At 40.7% G+C, this 23,826-nt stretch overlaps 1 protein-coding gene, 1 long non-coding RNA gene and 1 pseudogene across 3 annotated transcripts; all 3 read left to right on the top strand.

Annotated features, from left to right (window-relative positions):
* Positions 1–9,762: 9,762 nt before the first annotated feature.
* LOC135527686 (uncharacterized) lies at positions 9,763–11,430 on the top strand. 2 transcript variants are annotated; one of them, XM_064956188.1, is made up of 8 exons: positions 9,764–9,948; positions 10,249–10,319; positions 10,407–10,583; positions 10,674–10,735; positions 10,818–10,898; positions 10,986–11,027; positions 11,096–11,268; positions 11,348–11,430. In XM_064956188.1, exons 1-8 carry the CDS (start codon positions 9,791–9,793, stop codon positions 11,412–11,414), a joined length of 831 nt encoding a protein of 276 aa, XP_064812260.1. In that variant the 5' UTR covers positions 9,764–9,790; the 3' UTR covers positions 11,415–11,430. The 2 variants fall into 2 exon arrangements, with proteins under 2 accessions (XP_064812270.1, XP_064812260.1); XM_064956198.1 differs by having other exon boundaries at positions 9,763–10,319.
* Positions 11,431–11,533: 103 nt separating this feature from the next.
* Positions 11,534–13,269, top strand: LOC135527683 (uncharacterized). The gene is made up of 3 exons (XR_010453466.1): positions 11,534–12,031; positions 12,313–12,424; positions 12,519–13,269. It is a non-coding gene; the product is annotated as an uncharacterized LOC135527683 (long non-coding RNA).
* Positions 13,270–15,278: 2,009 nt separating this feature from the next.
* Positions 15,279–18,736, top strand: LOC135529628 (transcription factor HES-5-like; annotated as a pseudogene).
* Positions 18,737–23,826: the final 5,090 nt, after the last annotated feature.

Below are 23,826 nucleotides of genomic sequence, written 5' to 3'. Positions count from 1 at the left end.
AAATCATACCATACCAACTGCCAAAATGTCTCCAAAATGTCAACATTCAAAGGCCTATTTATTTTTCTGCAACAACACGCACACTCATGACACATTGTATGTAGCCTATGTAAGTAAGTGTCCGTGACTTCTAGGCCTTTTAAATTAAGACGACTTGAGACAAAACCAACTCGGTTTAACTTAATGTGTTCTGCTGCTGAACCAAACATGACAGACACAACTCAAAATTTGCCAACTAACTCAGCCTACCTAAGTATTCAAATTGACTGAGTTCAAGAGATGACGAAATTAGGTAGTTTGATGTGCAATTCATTTCAAATTAAAACATTGATAAGAGACAAAATAAAATGTAAAAGTTTTTTTTAAACTACTCCGAGGGGACTTTTTCGTCATTAGTCACGCAGGAAACAAATTCATATTTTGCCTTCTCGTGATTATTAATTGAATTATGTTAACTTGTCAATTTGCTGGTCAGTAATTACTGCTAATGCAATTAATTATTTAAAGTTGTATTAATAATGCAATAATTAATAATTAATTAGTCATTAATGCCAGTTGTTACTATTAATAAGTACTGATGGAAATTATGTCACCGTTAGTGCTTAACAGATACAGTAGACTGGTTGCGCAAAAAATACGCTTGCTTATCCTACATGTGGTTTCCAGTAGTGCCCTACTTAAAAGTGACGCACATAATAGAATATAATTAAGAATCCTATTTTCTACCATTCTCTCCTAGTGTACGTCCCCTGATGGATTAGAGGAATGAACTGGTGTAAAATATATGGAGGACCACCAGTCCCATGCATGTAAATATCTTCTTTATGTGAAGTACCATAATGATGCTTTTGGACTTTTTTGAAGTGTATACGTTTTCGTGGTACATTCAAATAATCAGAAGATGCACTTCTGAATCTTGTGAGTTTCAATATGCTGGTAAATGAAACCAGTAAAATGCAGTATTCATTTCAGACACTAATCACCAGTGGTGGAAAAAGCACCCAATTGTCATACTTGAGTAAAAGTAAAGATACCTTAATAGAAAATGACTCAAGTAAAATCCTACTTGAGTAAAAGTCTAAAAGTATTTGGTTTTAAGTATACTTAAGTATCAAACATAAATGTAATTGCTAAAATATACTTAATTATCAAAAGTAAAAGTATAAATAATTTCAAATTCCTTATATAAAGAAAACCAGAAAGCATCATTTTCAAATAAAAAATAAATTACAATTATGGACAGCTAGGAGCATGCTCCAACACTCAGACATAATTTACAAACAAAGCATGTCTTTAGTGAGTCTGCCAGATCTGAGGCAGTAGGGATGACCAGGGATGTTCTCTTGATACATGTGTGAATTAGGCAATTTTCCTGTCCTGCTAAGCATTCAACATTTAACGAGTACTTTTGGGTGTCAGGGAAAATGTATGGAGTAAAACGTACATACTTTTCTTTAGGAATGTACTGAAGTAAAAGTAAAAATAGTTAAAAATATAAATAGTAAATTACAGATACACCCAAAAAAACTACTTAAGTAGTACTTTCAAGTATTTTTACTTTAGACGATTGCAAATCAAAGATAGGAGGAATAGACAAAGAAAAGTATGTTGGATTTTGTCTGCAGTTTAATTAGCTGACAAAGTTAGAGAACAATATTAACAAGAATATAAATCCTCTTTGGATAAGATAAAGATAAAATAAACATTTACCTTATGTATTTTCATGCACAACAATGCACTGTTCCTTTACAGAAATAAAGGTATGCATGTGAATTTATTTTCTACCGTTATTTGAGGCAGCGTTTCACCTTGAACCAGATCTCAGGGTATTTAGTTAATAATTTCACAGAAAGAGTAAGGCAGTAAACCTCTGCTTATATAAATACATACAATGCATTTCAAATGATTCTGCAACTTTACATTTCATGTAAAACAACAGAATAGGTTCCAGACCAATCTCTAACAGTCTGGTCCAAATGGGACAGCCAGCCGATCACCATGGTGGGAATATTTTCCCAATGTAGATATGGCGCTCTGATATATCCAAGCTGAATTTGCACATGAACAGTATACTGTGCTCTGTTCACCATAGGCTCAGTTCATGCCCGCTCCACAGGTTTGTATCTCACGCTGCAGTGATCATTTTGTCTCAGACCCTAGTCTCAGCCCAATATGTAACCCCTGACCTATAATCTCCCCATCCATGCATCTCTCTCAGTTCATTGTTCGAAGCAGAGTGGTACAATGTCCTCTGGAGTGGGAAAGAGACACAGCATGTCCCTGGAACATTTAGAATAACTCAGAGTGAAAGAGGACACAGTCTTCGCCAAAATAGGAGATATAGGAGATGTAGGGATCCTATTCTGGAGATGTTCTATAATAGCTATCTTCAGTTTCTCCACACCACTGCTGCATTTCCTCTCCAACAGAGAGAGTTTACACCTGAAAAACAAGACAAGACAGTCATGAACACCTCTTCTCTCACACAACGTTTATATTCATTTTAATACCTCATGACCTAAAGTATTTCAGTGTAATTTAACCTGATCTTAACTAATATGCTGATCCTTCACGTTCATGATGTCCTGAAGAGCGATGTCCATGTAAGCTGGCATTTTCAAATATTGGTCTTGAGTTAGCAACTCGTCAATAAAGTAGAGATGATGGTCTTGGTAGGTCTTGCCCGAGAGTTTGTGTTGTTGTAGCTCCTCTGCTGTGTAGTGTTGCCGCGGGTCTTGGGCCAGTTGATGCTCGGTGAGTCGTTGTTAGTGAGCTCTGCATCTCCACTCTCTATTTATGTGCCTACTTCTACACTGTCTCACACTATGCAGCCAATCAGATGGTGGGACAATACTCAGTGGGAATAATAGCTGATTCCTCACAGGACAGGTGGGATGTTGTTCTTTATGCCAAAGAGGTCGGCCACGTTAGTCGCTGGGAAAGTGTCTGTGTCCATGTGTAATCAGAAATATAATTTTCCCATGTTGAGTAGTGATATAAATCATCATATTGCAAATATAACAAATATGTTAGGATCACAAGTCTTTCTGTTCATTGCAACACATAGACGCATCAAACAAAACACACGTCTTTATTTATAATATGGCCATTTTATGGGAGAAAAGTAATGATAAAGACAGTGTGCAGCACATAGGTGCTTGGATTACCTGTCTTTAGACTGATAGCCAACCATTAAGTCAAAATCATGACTTTAACCAAGATGCACAGACATACTTCAGTCCAATATTTTGCTACGTGAAGGTTTTGACTACGTAAATAGGCAAAATTATTCCAATATCCTAATGTGTCAATTATATCAAATTTGAACATTTATAAATGATAAATTGAAATACATATTAATCAGCAAGGTTGTTTGTTTGTTATTAAAGAAAAAAACACATTTTGAAAATGTTGTATTTGTACAAATAGAAAGGACTGATCTGTTTGTATTTGGAAGAGTCTCTTTCTGAAGTGAATTATAACTGATCCAGATGGTTTGCCCTGTAAGCCACTCTGTGTCCCTGCATGGGAACAGCCAGTGTGTCTTTGTGAGAGAAGACACACTTCTACAGTGTCTCAGGGATAGCAGGCTGCAAACAGAAGTCGGAGAAGCCGTGTGTCCCTGTGGCTCCCAGCTCCAGAGAGAGGAGAGCGTGTGACTGGGGCATGCTCAGTGTTGTGCAGAGAGCCAGCTGTGCTTTTGAGCTCACAGGAGGGAAGTGTGCTGCCTGGGGCTTCTGGGAAACCTGAGTTCTGAATGGCCTCCAATCTGATCAGTACAATGTCACTGCGTCAAACATCTTTCAGTGAAAGCTACAATATTATGAGTACCAGTATTTTATAATGTGGTGTTTTAATTATTTTTGGGAAGTTGTGATGCTGAGCGTGTGCTCTGTCAGTGTCATTGATCCCAACATCAGGCAGCAGATCTGGGGGTCACCACTCTGTGAGTCACTCTCCATCACCGTCCACCCCTCCACCTGTTCCCCTGAGATGTGACCATTGTCCCCCAGTAATAAGAACACTGAGCATGTGGAAGCTCCACATTCCTCATTGTCTTCCCAAGCTTACCCATTGGCTACAGACTGTGAGAATCTCAAACAAGCCCAAAACCTAAACATTCATATGCAGATTTGGGACTATATATAGGAGAGATGAAGCCAGTTGAAATCAGATTACCTCTACACAAAGACCTCTACAACACAGAGATCCAGACACGACACCTTAAATCACTTCAGCAATGATCTACTCTAAGGAGCACCTGACTCTGACCAACAAGGTAAATTGAGATTCAAATTCAAGGAATTTAATTTTATTAGATTTTTAAAAATGTGTTTCATTAATGTCATATACCAGAATAAGGTTATTAATGACCCTCCTTCTCTTCTTGTAGCTAAGAAAGCCTGTGGTGGAGAAGTTGCGCAGAGATCGTATCAACAGCAGCATTGAGCACCTCAAGTCTCTCCTGGGACCAGAGATCCTCAATCAGCAGTCCAATCCAAGCTGGAGAAAGCTGACATCCTGGACCTGACAGTTTGCTTCCTGAGACAACAGCAATAGTACCAGCCAGTGAACTCCACCTCCTGCTCAGGACCTGTCAATCAGGGTTACTCCACATGTGTCCAAGAGATTGTGCACTTCCTGTCCAAGGATGAGGTGAAGGCACAGTCCCAGAGAAGACTGCTGAGCCACTTCCAGAGCCTGCAGCCATCATCTGATAAGAACCAGAGGGAGAGTGACCTGCCACAGTTGAGCTCCCTAGCCCAGTGCAGCATCATGTGCATCAGCATGATTACTACCTCTGAGGGTTTAGAGCTTGAGGTAGTCACCTCATACAAGTACTTGGGAGTATGGCTAGACAGTACACTGTCCTTCTCTTAGGACATATCAAAGCTGCAGGCTAAAGTTAAATCTAGACTTGGTCTCCTCTATCGTAATCGCTCCTCTTTCACCCCAGCTGCCAAACTAAATCTGATTCAGATGACCATCCTACCCATGCTAGATTACGAATACATAATTTATAGATCGACAGGTAAGGGTGCTCTCGAGCGGTTGGATGTTATTTACCATTCGGACAGATTTGCCACCAATGCTCCTTATAGGACACATCACTGCACTCTATACTCCTCTGTAAACTGGTCATCTCTGTGTACACGTCACAAGACCCACAGGTTGATGCTTATTTATAAAACCCTCTTAGGCCTCACTCCCCCTATCTGAGATGTCTATCTCCTGCAGCCCTCATCCTCCACATACAACACCCGTTCTGCCAAGTCACGTTCTGTTAAGGTCCCCAAAGCACACACATCCCTGGGTCACTCGTTTTTTTCAGTTCACTGCAGCTTGTGACTAGAACGAGCTGCAAAAAACGCTCAAACTGGACAGTTTTATCTCAATCTCTTCATTCTTAGACTCAATCATGGACACTCTTACTGACAGTTGTGGCTGCTTTGCGTGATGCATTGTCTCTACCTTCTTGCCTTTTGTGCTGTTGTCCGTGCCCAATAATGTTTATATCATGTTTTGTGCTGCTACCATGTTTTGTGCTGCTACCATGTTGTGTTGCTACCATGTTGTCACTCTGGGATTAGCAATATTTGATCTGTTTTAAGATCATACCTTAGTTGTGAAATGTCATCCCTATTATAATTATAATGTGTATACTTCATATGAAAGGAAACTGTTCTGTCTTATTGTAAAACCTCTTAATTTTAAACAATATGTTGTCTTTTATCAAGACAGGGTAATTGTGTATTATAATTGTGTATTATATAGCCTACTACTCTCTTAGAGATTTGTCCAAGTTCTTGTTGTGATGTTTAATCACTTTATTTCTATTGAAATATTTAACTTAACTTAAGGCTTTCAATGATGTCAATCTGAATAAATACACAAATTATAAAATGAAATCTCATTTGTTACTCTATTCTACTCTTGACAAAGACAGCCTTCCATCACAGTTACATTACTGATTTGTGAAATTCCACATGTAGAACCAAAAAAGCCTACTATGACCCATTACTGTAAACAAGGATATGGAATACAACACTGAATACATATTCAGTTGTACGCCTCTTGGTGCTTCATTCAAAATCTACCACGTAAGATAAAAGTTAAGAGACATATGTATCGGCACAGAATTGTATGATATTCATTGTTTTAGTTGACATGTGAAATTGACTATAGAGAGATAATTCATCATAAATGCGAATTCCCCAGGAAGCATGAGAGATTTTTTATTTTTTACTGATGCACCTGTTTTATTTAAATGTATTCTTTTTTTGGGATAATCAGAATGTATTACAATTGCATATCAGTTTTTTTAGTTTGGTTATCAGTGTTCCCAGGTGTTGGGCCCAAACTGCAGCTGTCATCTTAGTTCTCTGAAAATGTAGGGCATCTATGCCACTCAAACTCAAAAGCTAATGTTATGTGTAATAAGACACACTTCTATTGTTCCTCCATTGAAAGCACTGAAAGTGTGGGAAACCCAGGAAAACTCACTCACAGAGCCTCTTTGGGACAATAGACTGGGACTTTCAGAGGTTGGGGGGGGGTGTCTGGGTCTCTATGGGGAAATCATTGGATCTATTGCTAATGATCCCATAAATGTTCAGTATTTGGGTCTTGGGTATAGGCAGAAGACACCTACAATAAGGCCTAAGTACATAAGTAATGGAACATGATTGAAATGTGCAATTTTGTTTCTGTACAGTACACAAACACACACTCAACTTGAATTGATTCTCTGTAACAGTGAGTCTGTTTCCTACGAACAATATTTAAATAATGAGCTTTACCCCCAGGGGCTTGACGGGAACTGTTTGTTTAAAGCCTCCTTACGTTTATCACCACCCTGATCAACAAGTCCCTCCTGACCATAGAGGTGCCATCGGGCTTCAAAACAGCTGCTGTCACCCCTTTACTGAAGAAAACCAACCTCAACCAGGACATCCTATCCAACTACAGGCCCATCTCTAACCTCCCCTTCCAAATCCTCAGAGATTATAACATCAACTGCTAGGCTGACGATACCCAGGTCTACATTAACACCAAACCTGACACCATCTCTGCCTTAGCAAAACTCAGCAACTGCCTAGAGGGCGTCAGGCCATGGATGAAAGAGAACTTCCTCCTGTTGAACAGTAGCAAGTCTGAGGCTATGCTTATTGGGACACCCAAGCAGGTCACCAGTGCTGGAAACATCTGCTCTACAATCAATGGCCAGGCCATCCACCTGTCCTCTGTCATCTCCAACCTAGGAGTCTAGTTTGATCCTTCTCTGTCCTTCGATGCCCACATAAAACTGTCAGGATTTGGCCAGGGTTGTTCCGGGTTTTGGTCAGTAGATGCCCCCATTGTGCTTTTTGTCCTTATGTTTTTCCCTTGATCCCCATTAATTATTTGCACCTGTGCCTCGTTTCCTCTAATTGTATTTAAACCCTTAGTTTCCCTCAGTTCTGTGCTCTGTGTTTGTATGTTAGCACCCTGCCCTAGTGTTCTGTGTACTCTCGATTCCGGGTGACGCTCTTGTGGTATTCTGGTTTTTGTTTATTTTTTGTGAGTTTCTTTTGAGGCCTTTTGTGCTTTTCCTACCACCTTTTGGATTTGCCATTTTTTGTATTTAAGGATTTTTTCTTTATTAAATACACCGTCTTAAGTACTGCTGTGTCCTCATCTTCTGGGTTCTGCTGACAATTCGTGGCTCAGTTGGTTAAGTGATCCGGAGACCCAGGTTCGTAACCGGGTCCTGACAAAAACAAATATGTAAAACATCATTCCTGGGTTATACCATCACTCTCCCAGACAGTTGCAGAGAAACTCATCCACGCCTTCATCTTCTCTCAGATCAACTAAAGCAATGTACCATTTGTGGACCTCCTAGCCAAATTACTACAGAGGCGCAAGAACTTTTAAAACCTACTTCTACAGACTGTCTTTTTCATAGTCCTAGTCCCAATCTAAAATATATTTTGCAACTAGCCCACTGCTATTTTACCTGCCTTGATTCTAAATATATGTTGTTTATATTGTATTTTTAGTGAACAATAATATTAACGCAACATGCAACAATTTTAAAGATGTTACTGAGTTACAACATCCTGATCAATTCCTATAAGGAAATCAGTCAATTGGAATAAATCAATGAAGCTCTAATTTATGGATTTCACATGACTGAGATATGCATCTGTTGGTCACAGATAACTTTAAAAAAGGTAGGGGTGTGGATCAGAAACCTGTCCCTATCTGGTGTGCAGCGTGACACATCTCCATCACATAGAGTTGATCAGGATGTTGATTGTGGCCTGTGGAATGTTGTCCCACTCCTCTTCGATGGCTGTGCGAAGTTACTGAATATTGTCAGGAACTAGAACATGATGTCATACACATCGAACACGCATCCCAAACATGCTCAATAGGTCAGGTGAGTATGCAGGCCATGAAAAGAACTGGTACATTTTCAGCTTCTAGGAATTGTGTACAGATCCTTGTAACATGGGGTAGTGCATTTTAATGCTGAAACATGAGGTGATTGCAGAGGATGAATGGCACGACAATAGGGCTCAGGATCTCATCACGTTCTCTGTGCATTCAATTTGACATTGATAAAATGCGATTGTGTTCATTGTTTATCATGTAGTAACCAAAAAAGTGTTAAATCTAAATGTATTTTATATTTGAGATTCTTCAAAGCAGGCACCATTTGCCTTTAACACTTTTTTGGTTATTACATGATTCCATGTGTTATTTCATAGTTTTAATGTCTTCACTACTTTTATACAATGTAGAAAATAGTACAAATGAAGAAAGAGCCCTGAATGAGTAGGTGTTCTAAAACTTTTGACCTGTCGTGTGGGTCAAGGTCTAGTTCAAGTGTATATTTACCTGGGTTTTTTCCTTATTGTAGGCTGCAACTTTAACCAGTTTTAGTCTTGAAATCTTTGGTTGTTTACTACACTACTCATTATGTTTAGCACATGCCCTGACATGTGAATCCTTAAAGAACTATGCTGAATAGGTGTAGACAAAGAAGAGCTCTCCAGTAGGTGTACCTGTAACAGGTTTCTTCTGGTGAAAGAGAGGTGGACCAAAATGCAGCGTGGTTAGTTTTGTTGTATTTTCATCTTTATTAAAGCTGTACACCCTACAAAACAAGGAAAGGGAAAGAGAAGAGAAGAAGAAGAGAGAAAGAAGAAGAGAGAAAGAAGAAGAGAGAAAGAAGAAGAGAGAAAGAAGAAGAGAGAAAGAAGAAGAGAGAAAGAAGAAGAGAGAAAGAAGAAGAGGAAAAAAAAACCAGTCCTATCTGGTGCCACAAAGACAGGAACAATCACCCACAAGAGACCTAAAGAATATGGCTGCCTAAATATGGTTCCCAATCAGAGACAACGATAAACACCTGCCTCTGATTGAGAACCACTCTAGGCAACTATAGACTTACCTAGAGTACTACTCTAACCACAATACCATAACTACAAACAACCCCAGACAAAACAAACCACATAAATCCCCATGTCACACCCTGGCCTCACCAAAATAATAACGAAAACACAGAATACTAAGGCCAGGGGCCTGTTGCACAAAAGTAGAATTAAGACATCCGGGATAAATGACTCAGCTGAGCTCAATGAAGCCAAAACATGTGCGTCCAGGCTTAATTGGTTGCACAAAGACCAAGCCAGGATGAGCAGACACGGATTCATTAAGCCAGGTGAAACCAATCCTGGATAGGTGCGCGCTCACGGCTCACTCAAATAGACCCCGCCACAGATCACAGATTAACTGATTTACCATGGCAACTAGAGCCGCGTACTTTTCCCCGTCGGAAGCACAAATCCTCATGGAGGCATACGAGGAGGTAAAAGATATAATTAAGAAGAAAGGCAACACCGCCACAGTGATAAAGCAAAGAGAAAAAGCGTGGCAAAGTATTGCAGACCGCCTGAATGCGTAAGTAGTGCACAATTACACACTCACCGCTCCGCTGAAACATCACAATTACAATTCAAATATTTAATTCACATCTCCAAAAATGCAGTTGTACTGTAATTATGAAACGGTTAAATGTTTAATTGAAATGCACTGCAGATATGAGTGAAATTGTGTAAAGTAACTCCATCACACTGTATAAAGCTATGATAAATTTTTTGATATTTTTACTGAAAACAAGACAAAAATACCAAGTAATTTTTTGCAGTGTGTGTGTGTGTGTGTGTGTGTGTGTGTGTGTGTGTGTGTGTGTGTGTGTAGATTAAACATGAACGGGCCAAAACGGACATGGCAGCTGGTCAAAATCAAATACAAGAACATTCTGCAGAATGGTATGGTCCCTGACTAATATTTAACAAAGGACAAGCATATATTGTACCCAGAAGGTGCCTGCTCACACATTGTCTGTACTGTTTTAGCAGTGAAAAAGAATACCCACCGACAAGGCACGGGTGGTGGGTCACCAAAGGCTGACCTTACCCCAGCAGAGGACATGGCCTTGGAGCTAAATAAAGGCAGGCCCGTCTTAGAGGGGATCCCTGGGGGGAAAGAGACGAGCATAGGTTCCTCCCAAGATGCCACCCGCTTCATTCAAGGTATGTCCTTCCATCTCTACATGGGATACAACCACATTCATATTGAATCAATTTGGACTGTCTGACTTTGGTTTACCTATTGCCTTGCAGTGTCTGGCAGCACTGTGTTCCTGTTAGAGCCACCAGCACAAGCACCAGACGATGCTGATCCAGTGAGTACTCCATCAAAGGCATACTGTAGGCCTGGCATGTCTTGTCTACTAGCTTCAATATGAATCCGATTAAATGTGATAGGGTGAAGGCCCCAGTGCAACAGCACATGATGGAGACGATGATGAGGAGGAGACCATCTCTCTGGATTCCAGAAGGCATGAGGTATCATGTTAAGACTGTGAAAGTACTATTTACTCTACAATGGTGAGGAGTCCTCATCAAAATCAAAAAATCTAATTTATTTTACAGGACCCAGATGCTATACAGTGGGAAAACCAGCCTGGCAACATAGTGCGTATTAATAAAAGGACACCACATCCTGCCAAAATCCAGCTGCGCTAATTGTATTGTGTTCACAGAGCTCACAAGCTATCAGAAAGTTGTATGGCAACCACCTCCGGCGCCAAATAGAACTGGCAGACATAGACATTCAGTACAAGAAGAAAAAGATGGAAAATCTTGCACTGGAGTCCGAAATAAAAAAGAGGACAATTAGGAAACTGGACCTTGAAATAAAAAACTTGAGAGGGAGGTGAGATATGCCTTCAATGTACACTGTATGCTAACTGTAACACAAATGTATTAATCATTATTTTTCTTTCCTCCCCCAGCTCCAAGAAGATGACACAGCTCAAAATAAAAATTAGGTATATTCTCGTAAAGTCAAGTGAGCCATGACATATGAGCTCTTATTGTGAGCACACAGGACGGTGGCATCTTTCTAATTTTTTTATTTTCCCAGCAATCAGTACAACCAAGTCATCGTTAAAGGCATCACCCTCTTTTGCCCACCCCCCAGCACCAAGTGTGGCCACTAGCCTATATGAAGGCCCAAAATTGTGTGTTCCTTTCTGCTCTGACAATGGCATGCCCATTCGTGCGAGATGTGGTGGATGAAGAAGCACTTGTGCTGAGGAGAGCCTTCAGACGAGAAAGGGTCTTCAGGGACCGGTTGGACCCACTGGCCTTCCCTGATGACCATCTATATGAAAGATACAGGTTTTCTGCAGATGGCATCAGGTATCTATGCAGACTACTGGGTCCCAGGATTAAGCACCGCACTGCACGGAGCCATGCACTGAGTGTGGAGCAAATGGTTTGTGTGGCCTTGCGCTTTTTTGCTAGTGGAGCCTTCCTGTACTCAGTGGGGGATGCAGAACAGCTGAACAAGGCCACAATTTGCCGCACAATAAGGAGTGTGTGTCTGGCTATCAAAGCATTAGCAGATGTCTTCATCTCCTTCCCTGGCCACAGAAGACTCTGTGACATCAAAGAGGAGTTCTATAGGATTGCAGGTAAGAGGATCTACAAATTACAGGACAACTGTTAACACATAGTAGGATACTCATTACTTTGTGTGACAGGTTTCCCCAATGTCATTGGTGCAGTGGACTGCACACACATAAGGATAAAAGCCCCCTCAGGTGCCCATGAGGCCGATTTTGTGAATAGGAAATCCTTTCACAGCATTAATGTTCAGGTGAACATAACTTTTTGATATTGTCCATTGACGAACACTCTGCATTGCCAGTGATGTGCATTGATTGGTGTAATATTCCTCATCTTATGATTTCAGATGGTCTGCAATGCTGACTGTGTGATCAGCAATGTTGTGGCAAAATGGCCTGGCTCAGTCCATGACTCCAGAATCTTTCGGGCCTCTGAAATCTATCAGTGCCTATCACAAGGTAAGCCACACAACCCCTATTTATAACCATCATGGCTGTGTCAAGAATATCACTGTGTTTATGAGGTAGTAATGATGAGATTTTGTGTTGACAGGTGAATTCTCTGGTGTGTTGCTGGGAGACAGGGGTATGGCTGCCAGCCTTTTCTCCTGACACCTTTCACAGACCCCCAGGAAGCACAGCAGGCCTACAACCATGCCCATGCCAGGACCAGGGCCAGAGTTGAAATGACCTTTGGCCTCCTGAAGGCACGCTTTCACTGCCTTCACAAATTAAGGGTCAGCCCTGTTAGGGCATGTGATATTACTGTGGCTTGTGCTGTCCTCCACAATGTGGCCTGCCTGAGGAAGGAGAGGGCCCCCAGAGTGCCACCAGCCATGGACTGGGACAATCCGGCAATCTTCCCTGATGACGACAGTGGTCGGCTGCTGAGGGACCAATATGTGTTGAATTATTTTAGTTAGTATGTGTGCTTTCAATTTTGGTTAAATATGTCCTGCGGTGGCAGAGGAATTTGGGTTTTTTTGGGTTCGTTTTTTGACTAATTTGGCCTCTTATGATGTTTGTGCGGTATACTGTGTGTAATACAAGGCTGCAGGGAGGCTACTGCATCCATTCATTTGTCTGTTCAGTTGATGTGTATGGATTTGTCCTGCATTTATTTTAGTGTGCAGACATGCAGGGTGTGTTATATACAGACCTTTGAATGTGTATGTATCATTTTGTATAATATGCTTGGATTCTGTGCTTTCCATCTTGTAGAGTCACTGTGACTTCAGTTTCGAAAGGAGCTGATGGTTTACCTGCTTTGTTTTGTCCTTATTCAATAAAGGAACATAATGTTACACATTGTGTTTTTATATTCATATGGAATGTGTATTTGTTTATATGACAGAGTACTAGGGCCACACTGAAGAAAAAGGATAAAGTCATACATTTATGAGGCTGGTTCTTTCTGCAGAAAAGCTACATATTGTTTTTACAGTTTTGATACTAATGACAATGTGATACTTTATATTCTGGCACATCAGCATGTCTTTGTTTATGAAACCATACTGAAGTACAATTTCACGAAATGCCCCACATCTGTCATTTTAACAACTGTCCTCCTTTAAAACAACTGGTTACAATATTATGACTTGTGTTTTTTTCCCCTCTGTGGCCCTAATATTCTATCATTTTATATATAGCCTTATAGTCTATGGGAAACTGTAAATTATCTAATGATAGCAACATCATCTAAAAATCATTTTTTATCCAAAATCATTGAAATTAATGATCACAAACGTTTAAATAATAACAGTGGGTCTAGTTATATGTGATAACAATGTATAGTGAGCAGTGAAATAACTATTGGTTTCCATTTGTGGTGACTGCTGAGTGACATTAGGGATGAGATTAAATAGATCCTGGAATTTAGCCTGGTCTGGAGCAGGCTAGCTCCACAGAATAAATCTCCATGGTAATTTATACCATAACATATCCTCCTGCCCCCTATCCATCTTTAGTGCAACCGGATTACGGATCAATTGAGCCAGGATCACCAAGATATCCTGGCTTAATCCCTTATCCTAGTTTTGTGCAACAGGCCCCAGGGCGTGACAGTACCAAAACATTCAATGAACATTTATCAACTTCCAAATCAGAGGTGCTTTCCCACCGTTCCTCAACTGTAGTGTATGATATACCATTTTCTAGCTCTGAGTCTACATTCATCCATTGTAAAAAAAACTACATTTCAAATTTTCCTACATAGGACCAAATCCAGGTGGTTAGTCACATTGTCACACATTGTCACATTGTCACATGTTTTTCAATGCTATGGGATATAGATGTTAAAGCCAAATGCAATAATTTATCAAATATTTTGTCAATCTTTTTTTAGGGTACCTAAATAAGTCCTAGAATTCAAAATGAAATAGCTAAATGATCCATGGTATGACCATCTTAAAACAATTCCACATGTTAGCATAGTCCCTCCAGACTATGTTTCCCTCCAGAATCTAGATGGTCTGTGACGTCAGGCTGTGTCTATAGTACAACACAGAGCCAATAGCCGTCACTAATGGTCCACTGAGCAGGTTTTGTAGTGCATTGATCACAGCACACAGGAGTCAGTGTGGGAAACTCAGATCAGCTCGCTACTCACACTGACCAGTAGCTCCAAGACCGAGGACACATCTGCTGCTTCTGGACTACCAATACAGGAAATTCCCTCCCAAAAACTTTATATCCTACTTTGACCTAATATTGTCTAATTGTTTAATTTTTCGGGTTTAAAAGAGGTGAAATACTGAAATCACAAGGAATTAGGAATATTGTTTATAAATAAAGTAAAATAATGCAAATCATTCATCAAATCAGATTAACAGCTCACAGTTCAAAATCATGTGAAGTGCCTAAACTTGACCAAAACTGGACTGTATCAAGGAAATAGTAGGCTGTTCTAAAAAAATGTAACAATCAAAAGGATTTGGGTAGGACCAAGAGTTTTAATGTACAGGATTTGTGTCAGTGTCATTATTTTATAATGTGGTGTTTTAATGAATTTTTGTAAATTGTAATGAGCATGTGCACTGTCTGTCATTGATCCCAACATCAGGCAGCAGATCTGGGAGTCACCACTTTCCCAGATTCACACAGCGCTCTGTGAGTGACTCTCCATCACCCTCCACCCCTCCACCTGTTCCCCTGAGATGTGACCATTGTCCCCCAGCAATAAGAACACTGAGCATGTGGCAGCTCCACAGTCCTCGTCGTCCTCCCAAGCTCACCCATTGGCTACAGACTGAGATTCTCCTACAAGCCCAAGACACACACATACACAGATTTGGGATATATATAGGAGATTAAGCCAATAGAAATCAGATTCTCTCTACACAGAGGCCTCTACAGCACAGACATCCAGCCATGGCACCTACAATAACTTCAGCTATGATCCTCTCTGAGGAGCAACTGACTCTGACCATTAAGGTAAATCGAAGATTCAAATTCAAGGAAATTAATTTAATTTGATTGATTGTTTGTGTTTAAATAATGTCATATTCCAGAATAAGGTTATTAATGACTTGCCTCTTCTCTTCTTGCAGTGAAGAAAGCCATTGGTGGAGAAGCATAGATTGTATCAACAGCAGCCTTTCCTGGGTCCAGAGATCCTCAATCAGCAGCCTGATTCCAAGCTAGAGAAAGCCGACATCCTGGAGATGACAGTTTGCCTCCTGAAACGGACAGCAACAGTACCAGCCAGTGAGCTCCTCGTCCTGCTCAGCACCTGTCAATCAGGGTTACTCCAGATGTGTCCAAGAGATTGTGCACTTCCTGTCCAAGGATGAGGTGAAGACAGTCCCAGAGAAGACTGCTGAGCCACTTCCAGAGCCTGCAGCCATCCTCTGATAAGAACAGAATGGAAAGTGACCTGCCTCAGCTCAGCTCCCCAACCCAGCACAGCATGAGCAAAGACTATAGTCCAGTCAACAGCGCCCTCTGGAGGCCCTGGTACAGTCCTACAGAATGGAGCTCAATTCGCAGACAATCACAATGGACAATGTTACTCTAAAATGTATATCATGGACAGTAGTGAGAATGGGAAGAGATATTCCTCATATTCTGTTTATGCATGAGGTTTTAAACGTCTTGTGACTAAGAACATTTTTTAAATTAAAATTTAATTGAACAATCCATTTTTGTCGTTTTTTTAAAATAATAACCTTTATGTTTTATGAAACGTGTCATGTCAATCATGATAAAGAATAACTTGAATGGTCCTCCATGAGGATTTTTAACCAAAAATAGGTTTTATATCAACAAACTGTTTGTGATTGTCAATTTGAATCATGTTTTAAGCTCAAACCATATAGGAAAACATTGTCACCACTACATTTTTCTCGTGATAAGGTAATATTGAAAGGTTATTGAGTATGTATTTATCCATCATGAGTATTTACCCCAAAATGATAGAATTTGCTTTATGTGAATGTTATTCTGATCATTTCAACAGAGTACAGGAAACGCATTTACTGTCTTTATGAAAGACAAGAATTGTTTAAAATAAGAGGTTTTACATTGAGAGAACACTCTGCAATATTGCAGAGAAATGTGTGTTCTCTCAATGTAAAACCTCTTGTTTATTTTAAACAATTATCTTGTCTTTCATAAAGACAGTAAATGCATTTCCTGTACTCTGTTGGAGTATCATAAGAACTTGGACAATTCTCCAAGACTTATTGTGATGTTTAATCACATGTGTCTATTCACCTTGAGGTGATGTCTCATTGAGTCAATTTGAATAAACAAAAAAAGTTATGAATAGATTGATATCTTGTTCTTCACTTTTTCCCCCAGTCTGTGCTAGTTACGCATCTCCTTATGCAAGAACAAATTGGAATTTGTGAGTGAAACCTCCTCGTGTGCTCTTAGAGTTGTCCATGGTGCTAAACTAGAATTGCCCACCACTGAACAATGTGGCACAGGAAACAGTCTTTCTAAACTAAGCTACTAATGCCATTGCCAGCTCAGGTTGATCAATGTTAGCCTCCCTACATAATTATGTTGAAAGTCATTCCACCATTGACAGTGTGTAACTTGAGTCACTGTGATAAGTGAATGACATGCTACACGATATTACAAATATAATTAAGAAAATAATCAGGAATGTTTAAGTGGTATCAATTACAACATGTAAAAATAATCATTGCTGAACTTGAAATGAAAAATAATATCATGCAACAAAACAGAGTATAAAGCCTTCATAAAATGTAAAATAATTTGAGAAGCTTAATCCGTATAAGAATAAAATTGCTTTGAAGTGTATTCATCATACACTGTAGACAATTTCATGGGTACATTAAAACAAGATATACTTTTGAATACGTAGTGTTATTGGATTCAGCTATTTCAGCCACACTCGTTGCTGAAAGGTTAATTTTAAAATATATATATTTTAAAATTAATTTTAAAAAGGCACACAGCCATGCAAACTCCATTGACAAACACTGAAGAGCTCAATGACTTTCAAACATGGCACCATCATAGGATGCCACATTTCCAACAAGTCAGTTTGTCAAATTAAAGCCTTGCTAGAGCTGCCCCGGTCAACTGTAAGTGCTGTTATTGTGAGGTGGAAAGATCTATGAGAAACAACGGCTCAGCCGCAAAGTGGTAGGCCACACAAGCTCACAGAACGGGACCGCCAAGTGCTGAAGCACGTAGTGCATAAAAATCATCTGTCCTCGGTTGCAACACTCACTACCAAGTTCCAAACTGTCTCCGGAAGCAACTTCAGCCAATAACTGTTCTTAGGGAGCTTCATCAAATGGGTTTCCATGGCCGAGCTGAAGAAAACAGGCTTAAAATTGCCATGCGCAAAGCCAAGCATCGGCTGAAGTGGTATAAAGCTTGCTGCTATTGAACTCTGGAGCAGTGATGAATAATGCTTCACCATCTGGCAGCCTGACGGACGAATCTGGGTTTGGTGGATGCTAGGAAAAAGCTACCTGCTCAAATCCAGTGCCAACTGTAAAGTTTGGTGAAGGAGGAATAATGGTCTGGGGATGTTTTTCATGGTTCAGAATAGGCCCCTTAATTCCAGTGACACTACAGCATACAATGACATTATAGACAATTCTGTGCTTCCAACTTCGTGGCAACAGTTTGGGGAAGACCCTTTCCTGTTTCAGAATGACAATGCCCTTGTGCACAAATCGAGATCCATACAGAAATGGTCTGTCGAGATCTGTGTGGAAGTACTTGACTAGCCTGCACAGAGCCCTGACCTCAACCCCATCGAACAACTTTGAATTGGAAAGCAGACCGCAAGCCAGGCCTAATTGCCCAACATTAGTGCCCGACCTCACTAATGCTCATGGCTGAATGGAGGCTGTTATTGCAGCAAAGGGGGAATTAATGTTCATGATTTGGGAATGATGCGTCAACAAGTAGATGTCCACATACTTTTGGTCATGTAGTGTATGTGCAAATGTTGCACAACTGGCGATAACATAATCATGCCACAAAAATAATATGCATTGGTTGTTAGCCTGAGGCGCAAATCTGATCCAAAATGTTGAGATACTTTCTCCAGTCTTGTGGTAATTGTCAGTATTACCACGGTCTCTACAGAGAGCCTTCGGATCGTGGTGATGATAATCTCGATGTTGACCGCTTGGCAGGGTTTTGCTTGGACGGTGGTGTTCTCTGGAGCACTTAGAACCGTTTGATCTCCCCTCGTTCTGCCGCCTGCAGGGACACGTGAAGGGACAGCTGCCGGAGGGTCTCCTGCAGACACTGGGAGAATCCCTGCGAGTAGCTGGGTGAAACACCCGCAGTGGTTGTCTCCTATAGGAAACTCACTGCCATCTCTAAAATATTGGCTTTCTCCAGTTTGGATGCGGGCTGCCGATATTGCTGGCCACCGATATTGCTGGCCACACATCTGTCCACTGTGGAAGTGTCCTCAGCTGCTCTAGATTAGTGTCTCTGAAAATTATCCGCAATTACTTTCCGTGGAAAGGAAGGAAACAGAACAAGATTAGGCTATTACTCGTGATAAACTTTGATAAGCACAAACGTTCTGAAATTGAGTATTAGCCTATACTTACCCAATTGTTGGATGAACAGAACGAGTTCAACAGAAGTATTACTTTTAGCAAAAGTTGCCATGGTAGTTACCTGGGAGCTGTAGAGTGGCTGTTCTTTAATGAGCTCTTACAAAGCGTATCCGCACAGCTCTTCAGCAACCCAGCCTCGACAAGTCTGTGTTGAGTCTGAGGACTCCTGAGACTTTCTCCCACACTCCACAGGCAACTGTTGAACCAACGATCTGCAATACAATTTTGGCGACGTATACTGACGACATCCCCCATCTGCCATGTGAGTCACGCCGTTGGAAAGAACATACGCGTGTGTGTTAATCACACCTTACAGTACATTGGCGCCTTACTATTGAGAAAAAAATGTCTGTCTTGTTTGACTGGTCTTTGATGTCCACATGGTGAAAGAGAGGGGAAACATGAGCCGCCAGGCACACTTAACATCAAAAATACTTTTTGTATTCATATAACTCAGCTTTATCCATGCGTTGCTCCACAGGAGATCGAATGTGTGTTTGCCTCCCACTTTCCGTTGGCCTACCATTGTGTTTCCTACACCATGAGGTAAATCAATTAAACAGGGAGTCACATTGAGATTAAAAATCAATTTAACAAGAGACCCCCGTATAAAATATAATTCAGCACACAATAACAAAATAAATATGAATGCTTTTGGAATACTTCCTGATAACAATGTTAAATTAAAACTGTGTGCTGCTGAGCCAGCAATGTGGGGAGCTGCATGCTTAAACAGACCAGGCTCCAAATGATCAGCCCACTTAAACAGACCAGGCTCCAAATGATCAGCCCACTTAAACAGACCAGGCTCCAAATGATCAGCCCACTTAAACAGACCAGGCTCCAAATGATCAGCCCACTTAAACAGACCAGGCTCCAAAATGATCAGCCCAAATGATCGTAAACAGACCAGGCTCCAAATGATCAGCCCACTTAAACAGACCAGGCTCCAAATGATCAGCCCACTTAAACAGACCAGGCTCCAAATGATCAGCCCACTTAAACAGACCAGGCTCCAAATGATCAGCCCACTTAAGCAGACCAGGCTCCAAATGATCAGCCCACTTAAGCCCACTTAAGCAGACCAGGCTCCAAATGATCAGCCCACTTAAGCAGACCAGGCTCCAAATGATCAGCCCACTTAAGCAGACCAGGCTCCAAATGATCAGCCCACTTAAGCAGACCAGGCTCCAAATGATCAGCCCACTTAAGCAGACCAGGCTCCAAATGATCAGCCCCTGTGGATTTGGCTGTTGTCTCATGTTAGCAAAGCATCCAGGACTTCTCCATCTCAGAATTTCCGAAAAGAAAACTCCTGACCAGCATTTTCAGTTCCATTCAAAAGATTTTCAACATCAAAACTATTATTTTCAAGAGCTGGCTTTGAAATACATTCAAATATATTGCCCACAGAGATAAAATTGTGATTAAATGCTTTAAGGATATCAATTTTGTCAATAATAGGGCCAGAATCTAAATTAATTTATTGGGGGAAAGAAGAGGAGACACAACCCTTCAGTGATGTAACAGCTTTCCAAAATGTAGCTGGGTCCCCTTATATTCAGATAGTGTATGAACATAATCGGATTTTGCTTTTTTAAATAGTTTTACACACAGATTTCTCAATTGCCTGAAAGACTGCCAGTCAGGGCCTGAGTCTTTGAATCTATCTTTGGCACAGGCAGCATCTCTGTTGTTTATGACTTCAAATAGCTCTGGACTGAACCAAAGGCAATACCTATTTTTATTTCTATTTTTTTTTAAAGGGAGCATGTTTATCTACAGTACAATACAACTGAAAACATTAGAGAGTGGTTCAGAGCCAGCCATGGGTTAGGTATAAATGCAATACAATCAAAGTCACCAAAATAAAGGGCCCCCAAAAAATGCCTGTTCATTGAAATTTAAAAAATTCCTCTTGTTGATAAAACAAGGTTTAGATCTAGGCATCCGTATATCCCTGACACATACAATGGGACAGTGGTCACTAATATCCAAAGTAAATACCCCACTCCCAGCATATTTCTCTGGAGTATTTGTAAATAAGAGGTCAATCAAAGTCAATTTCGTAGGGTCCTTTAAGTTTGGACGAGTAGGCTTTGTAATCAGTTGGGTCAAATTTAAATTAGTACAAAAATCCTTTAAACAGTCAGCATCCTGCGTTCCCCATGCAATATTAAAATCTCCAGTGATTAACACCTCTGGGGCAGTAAAAATTGCAATTAAATCAGTGTGTTTGTTTAGTACACACTTCTTGCCGGAGTGTGGAAAATAGATTCCTATAACTGTTACTTTTGAGAATGAACCCACCTGAAGACTTAAAGCCAACAATTCAAATTGTTTAGGACTGGAGGTAGCCTTTAACAGAGACACAGAAAGAAGATTATTTGTATAGCAACACCACCACCTTTGCCTTTAATGTCAGCCCTAAACACATTGTAACCATTCATAGCAGCATCAGAGTCCAGAGTTTTATCAGTTAACCAGGTTTCAGATAAAACAAAAATAGCAGGGTCTGCCTGAGAGAACCATATCTTGACATGATCCATTTTAGGTAATAAACTATGAATGTTAAGATATAAAAATGTCAAACCTTTTCTGAATTTACAATCACATAGAGTTTGAGTACAAGTCAGATTACTTTGAGATTTCAGAACAACAGGAGACTCAAAGATTGGTTTATACCTATTATGAAAAGAAAACAAAGTAGGAATAGCAATTACATTTCTCTGGTTAGCACCATTAGGCATGTCACCACTTTCAGACAGTGGCAGATTTAGGCATAGGCGACATGGGCAGCCGCCCAGGGCAACATGTTGCCGGGGGCGGCATGGGGCACCCGCACAATTATTATTATTTTAAAAAAATATATAGATATATAAAACTCAACAAAAAAAAACATCCTCTCACTGTCAACTGCGTTTATTTTCAGCAAACTTAGCATGTGTAAATATTTGTATGAACATAAGATTCAACAACTGAGACATAAACTGAACAAGTTCCACAGACATGTGACTAACATAAATGGAATAATGTGTCCCTGAACAAAGGGGGGTGGGCCAGAATCAAAAGTAACAGACAGCATCTGGTGTGGCCACCAGCTGCATTAAGTACTGCTGTGCATCTCCTCCTCATGGACTGCACCAGATTTGCCAGTTCTTGTTGTGAGATGTTACCCCACTCTTCCACCAAGGCACCTGCAAGTTCCCGGACATTTATGGGGGGAATGGCCCTCACCCTCACCCTCTGGTCCAACAGGTCTTCGCTGGCCATGGCAGAACACTGACATTCCTGTCTTGCAGGAAATCACGCACAGAACGAGCAGTATGGCTTGTGGCATTGTCATGCTGGAGGGTCATGTCAGGATGAGCCTGCAGGAAGGGTACCACATGAGGGAGGAGGATGTCTTCCCTTTAACGCACAGCGTTGAGATTGCCTTGCAATGACAACAAGCTCAGTCCGATTATGCTGTGACACACCGCCCCAGACCATGACGGACTCTCCACCTCCAAATTGATCCCGCTCCAGAGTACAGGCCTTGGTGTAATGCTCATTCCTTCGATGATAAACGGGAATCCGACCATCACCCCTGGTGAGACAAAACCACGACTCGTCAGTGAAGTCCTGTCTGGTCCTGTCTGGTCCAACGACAGTGCGTTTGTGCCCATAGGTGACGTTGTTGCCGGTGATGTCTGGTGAGGACCTGCCTTACAACAGAACTACAAGCCCTCAATCCAGCCACTCTTAGCCTATTGCATGTCATGTCAATGATATTATGTCACTGTGTGGGACTGTGGGTCAATTAACCTTGTCGGAGTGGGCGCCCTGATTCAAGTTTGTGAGCAAGGCTGGCTAGGCCTGGGAAGGCCTCCCACTCAGAAGTATGAGATGGGGAGGGGGCGGTTGCAGGTCTCCCCACTGGAAGCCAGAGGTAGGGGGAGTGAGGGAATCTATCAAATAGCACACGTATAATTGCACAGTACTAATGCAATGCAATTAGTTGTGCAATTCAGTTTGTGTGTTTCTTGTTTGAAGTGCAATAGTGTAATAATCAGGTTCTCTTCTTTATAAGTGTGTTATTCTATTTGTGTATTTGTGTGATATAGGATTTGTGCAATTTAGTTTTATTCGTGTGTTTTTTTGTTAGCAATAGGGTAATAGTGTAATAATTTGATTCTCTTTTTCATTTGTATATATATATATACTACAATTTGTCTTATTTTTATATAGTTTTTATATTTATATCATTTTAAATGTTTTGATTCTTTCTTTGTGTTGTTCCAAATGTCTGAATAAAATGTACAGTTAGTGCAGAATGGGTATTTTTGGGGGTTTTATCGGGGGGGGGGCTGAAGGGGGGGTTCACCCTGTGAGCCATACAAGCTAGAACCGCCACTGCTTTCAGATACAACATGTGGAACTCTCACAGTGACCAAAGAGGAGATGGTAAAAGCGGACTTTCATGTAATGCTATTATTGTCCTCACATCAATTTAGTTGACCAAGAGCCTTTCCAATGTTTGATGACAACAGCCGGGAGCCATTTTCACCCAGCTTAATTGCGCCTTCCACAGAGTAGCCAGGCCTATTCCAGAAGGACTCAAAATTGTCGACGAAGGACACGCCCAAGTCCTTGGTCAGACGCATTAACGACTGGTGAAGAGACCAAAGACGGCTAAAACACTCAGGATAACTGGGATGAAGCATTATAGAGATGATGAAACATAATACATGACAGATATCTGGATTTCTTTATTCAACATTATTTTCCAGTTTGTTTATGTGATAATTTATTTAA

This window comes from Oncorhynchus masou, chromosome 5 (assembly GCF_036934945.1).
Source record: "Oncorhynchus masou masou isolate Uvic2021 chromosome 5, UVic_Omas_1.1, whole genome shotgun sequence".
In the NCBI taxonomy this organism is placed as follows: domain Eukaryota; kingdom Metazoa; phylum Chordata; class Actinopteri; order Salmoniformes; family Salmonidae; genus Oncorhynchus; species Oncorhynchus masou.
Note: the sequence above shows the minus strand (reverse complement) of the source record. Positions and strands in the feature narration are given on the sequence as shown.

Bases quoted from the DNA above. Each gene is read 5' to 3' on its own strand.
- LOC135527686 (XM_064956188.1), top strand. From the start codon at position 9,791: ATGGCAACTAGAGCCGCGTACTTTTCCCCGTCGGAAGCACAAATCCTC. The intron at 10,320-10,406 runs GTATGGTCCCTG...GTACTGTTTTAG, and splicing joins CAAGAACATTCTGCAGAATG to CAGTGAAAAAGAATACCCAC. The intron at 10,736-10,817 runs GTGAGTACTCCA...TAAATGTGATAG, and splicing joins CACCAGACGATGCTGATCCA to GGTGAAGGCCCCAGTGCAAC.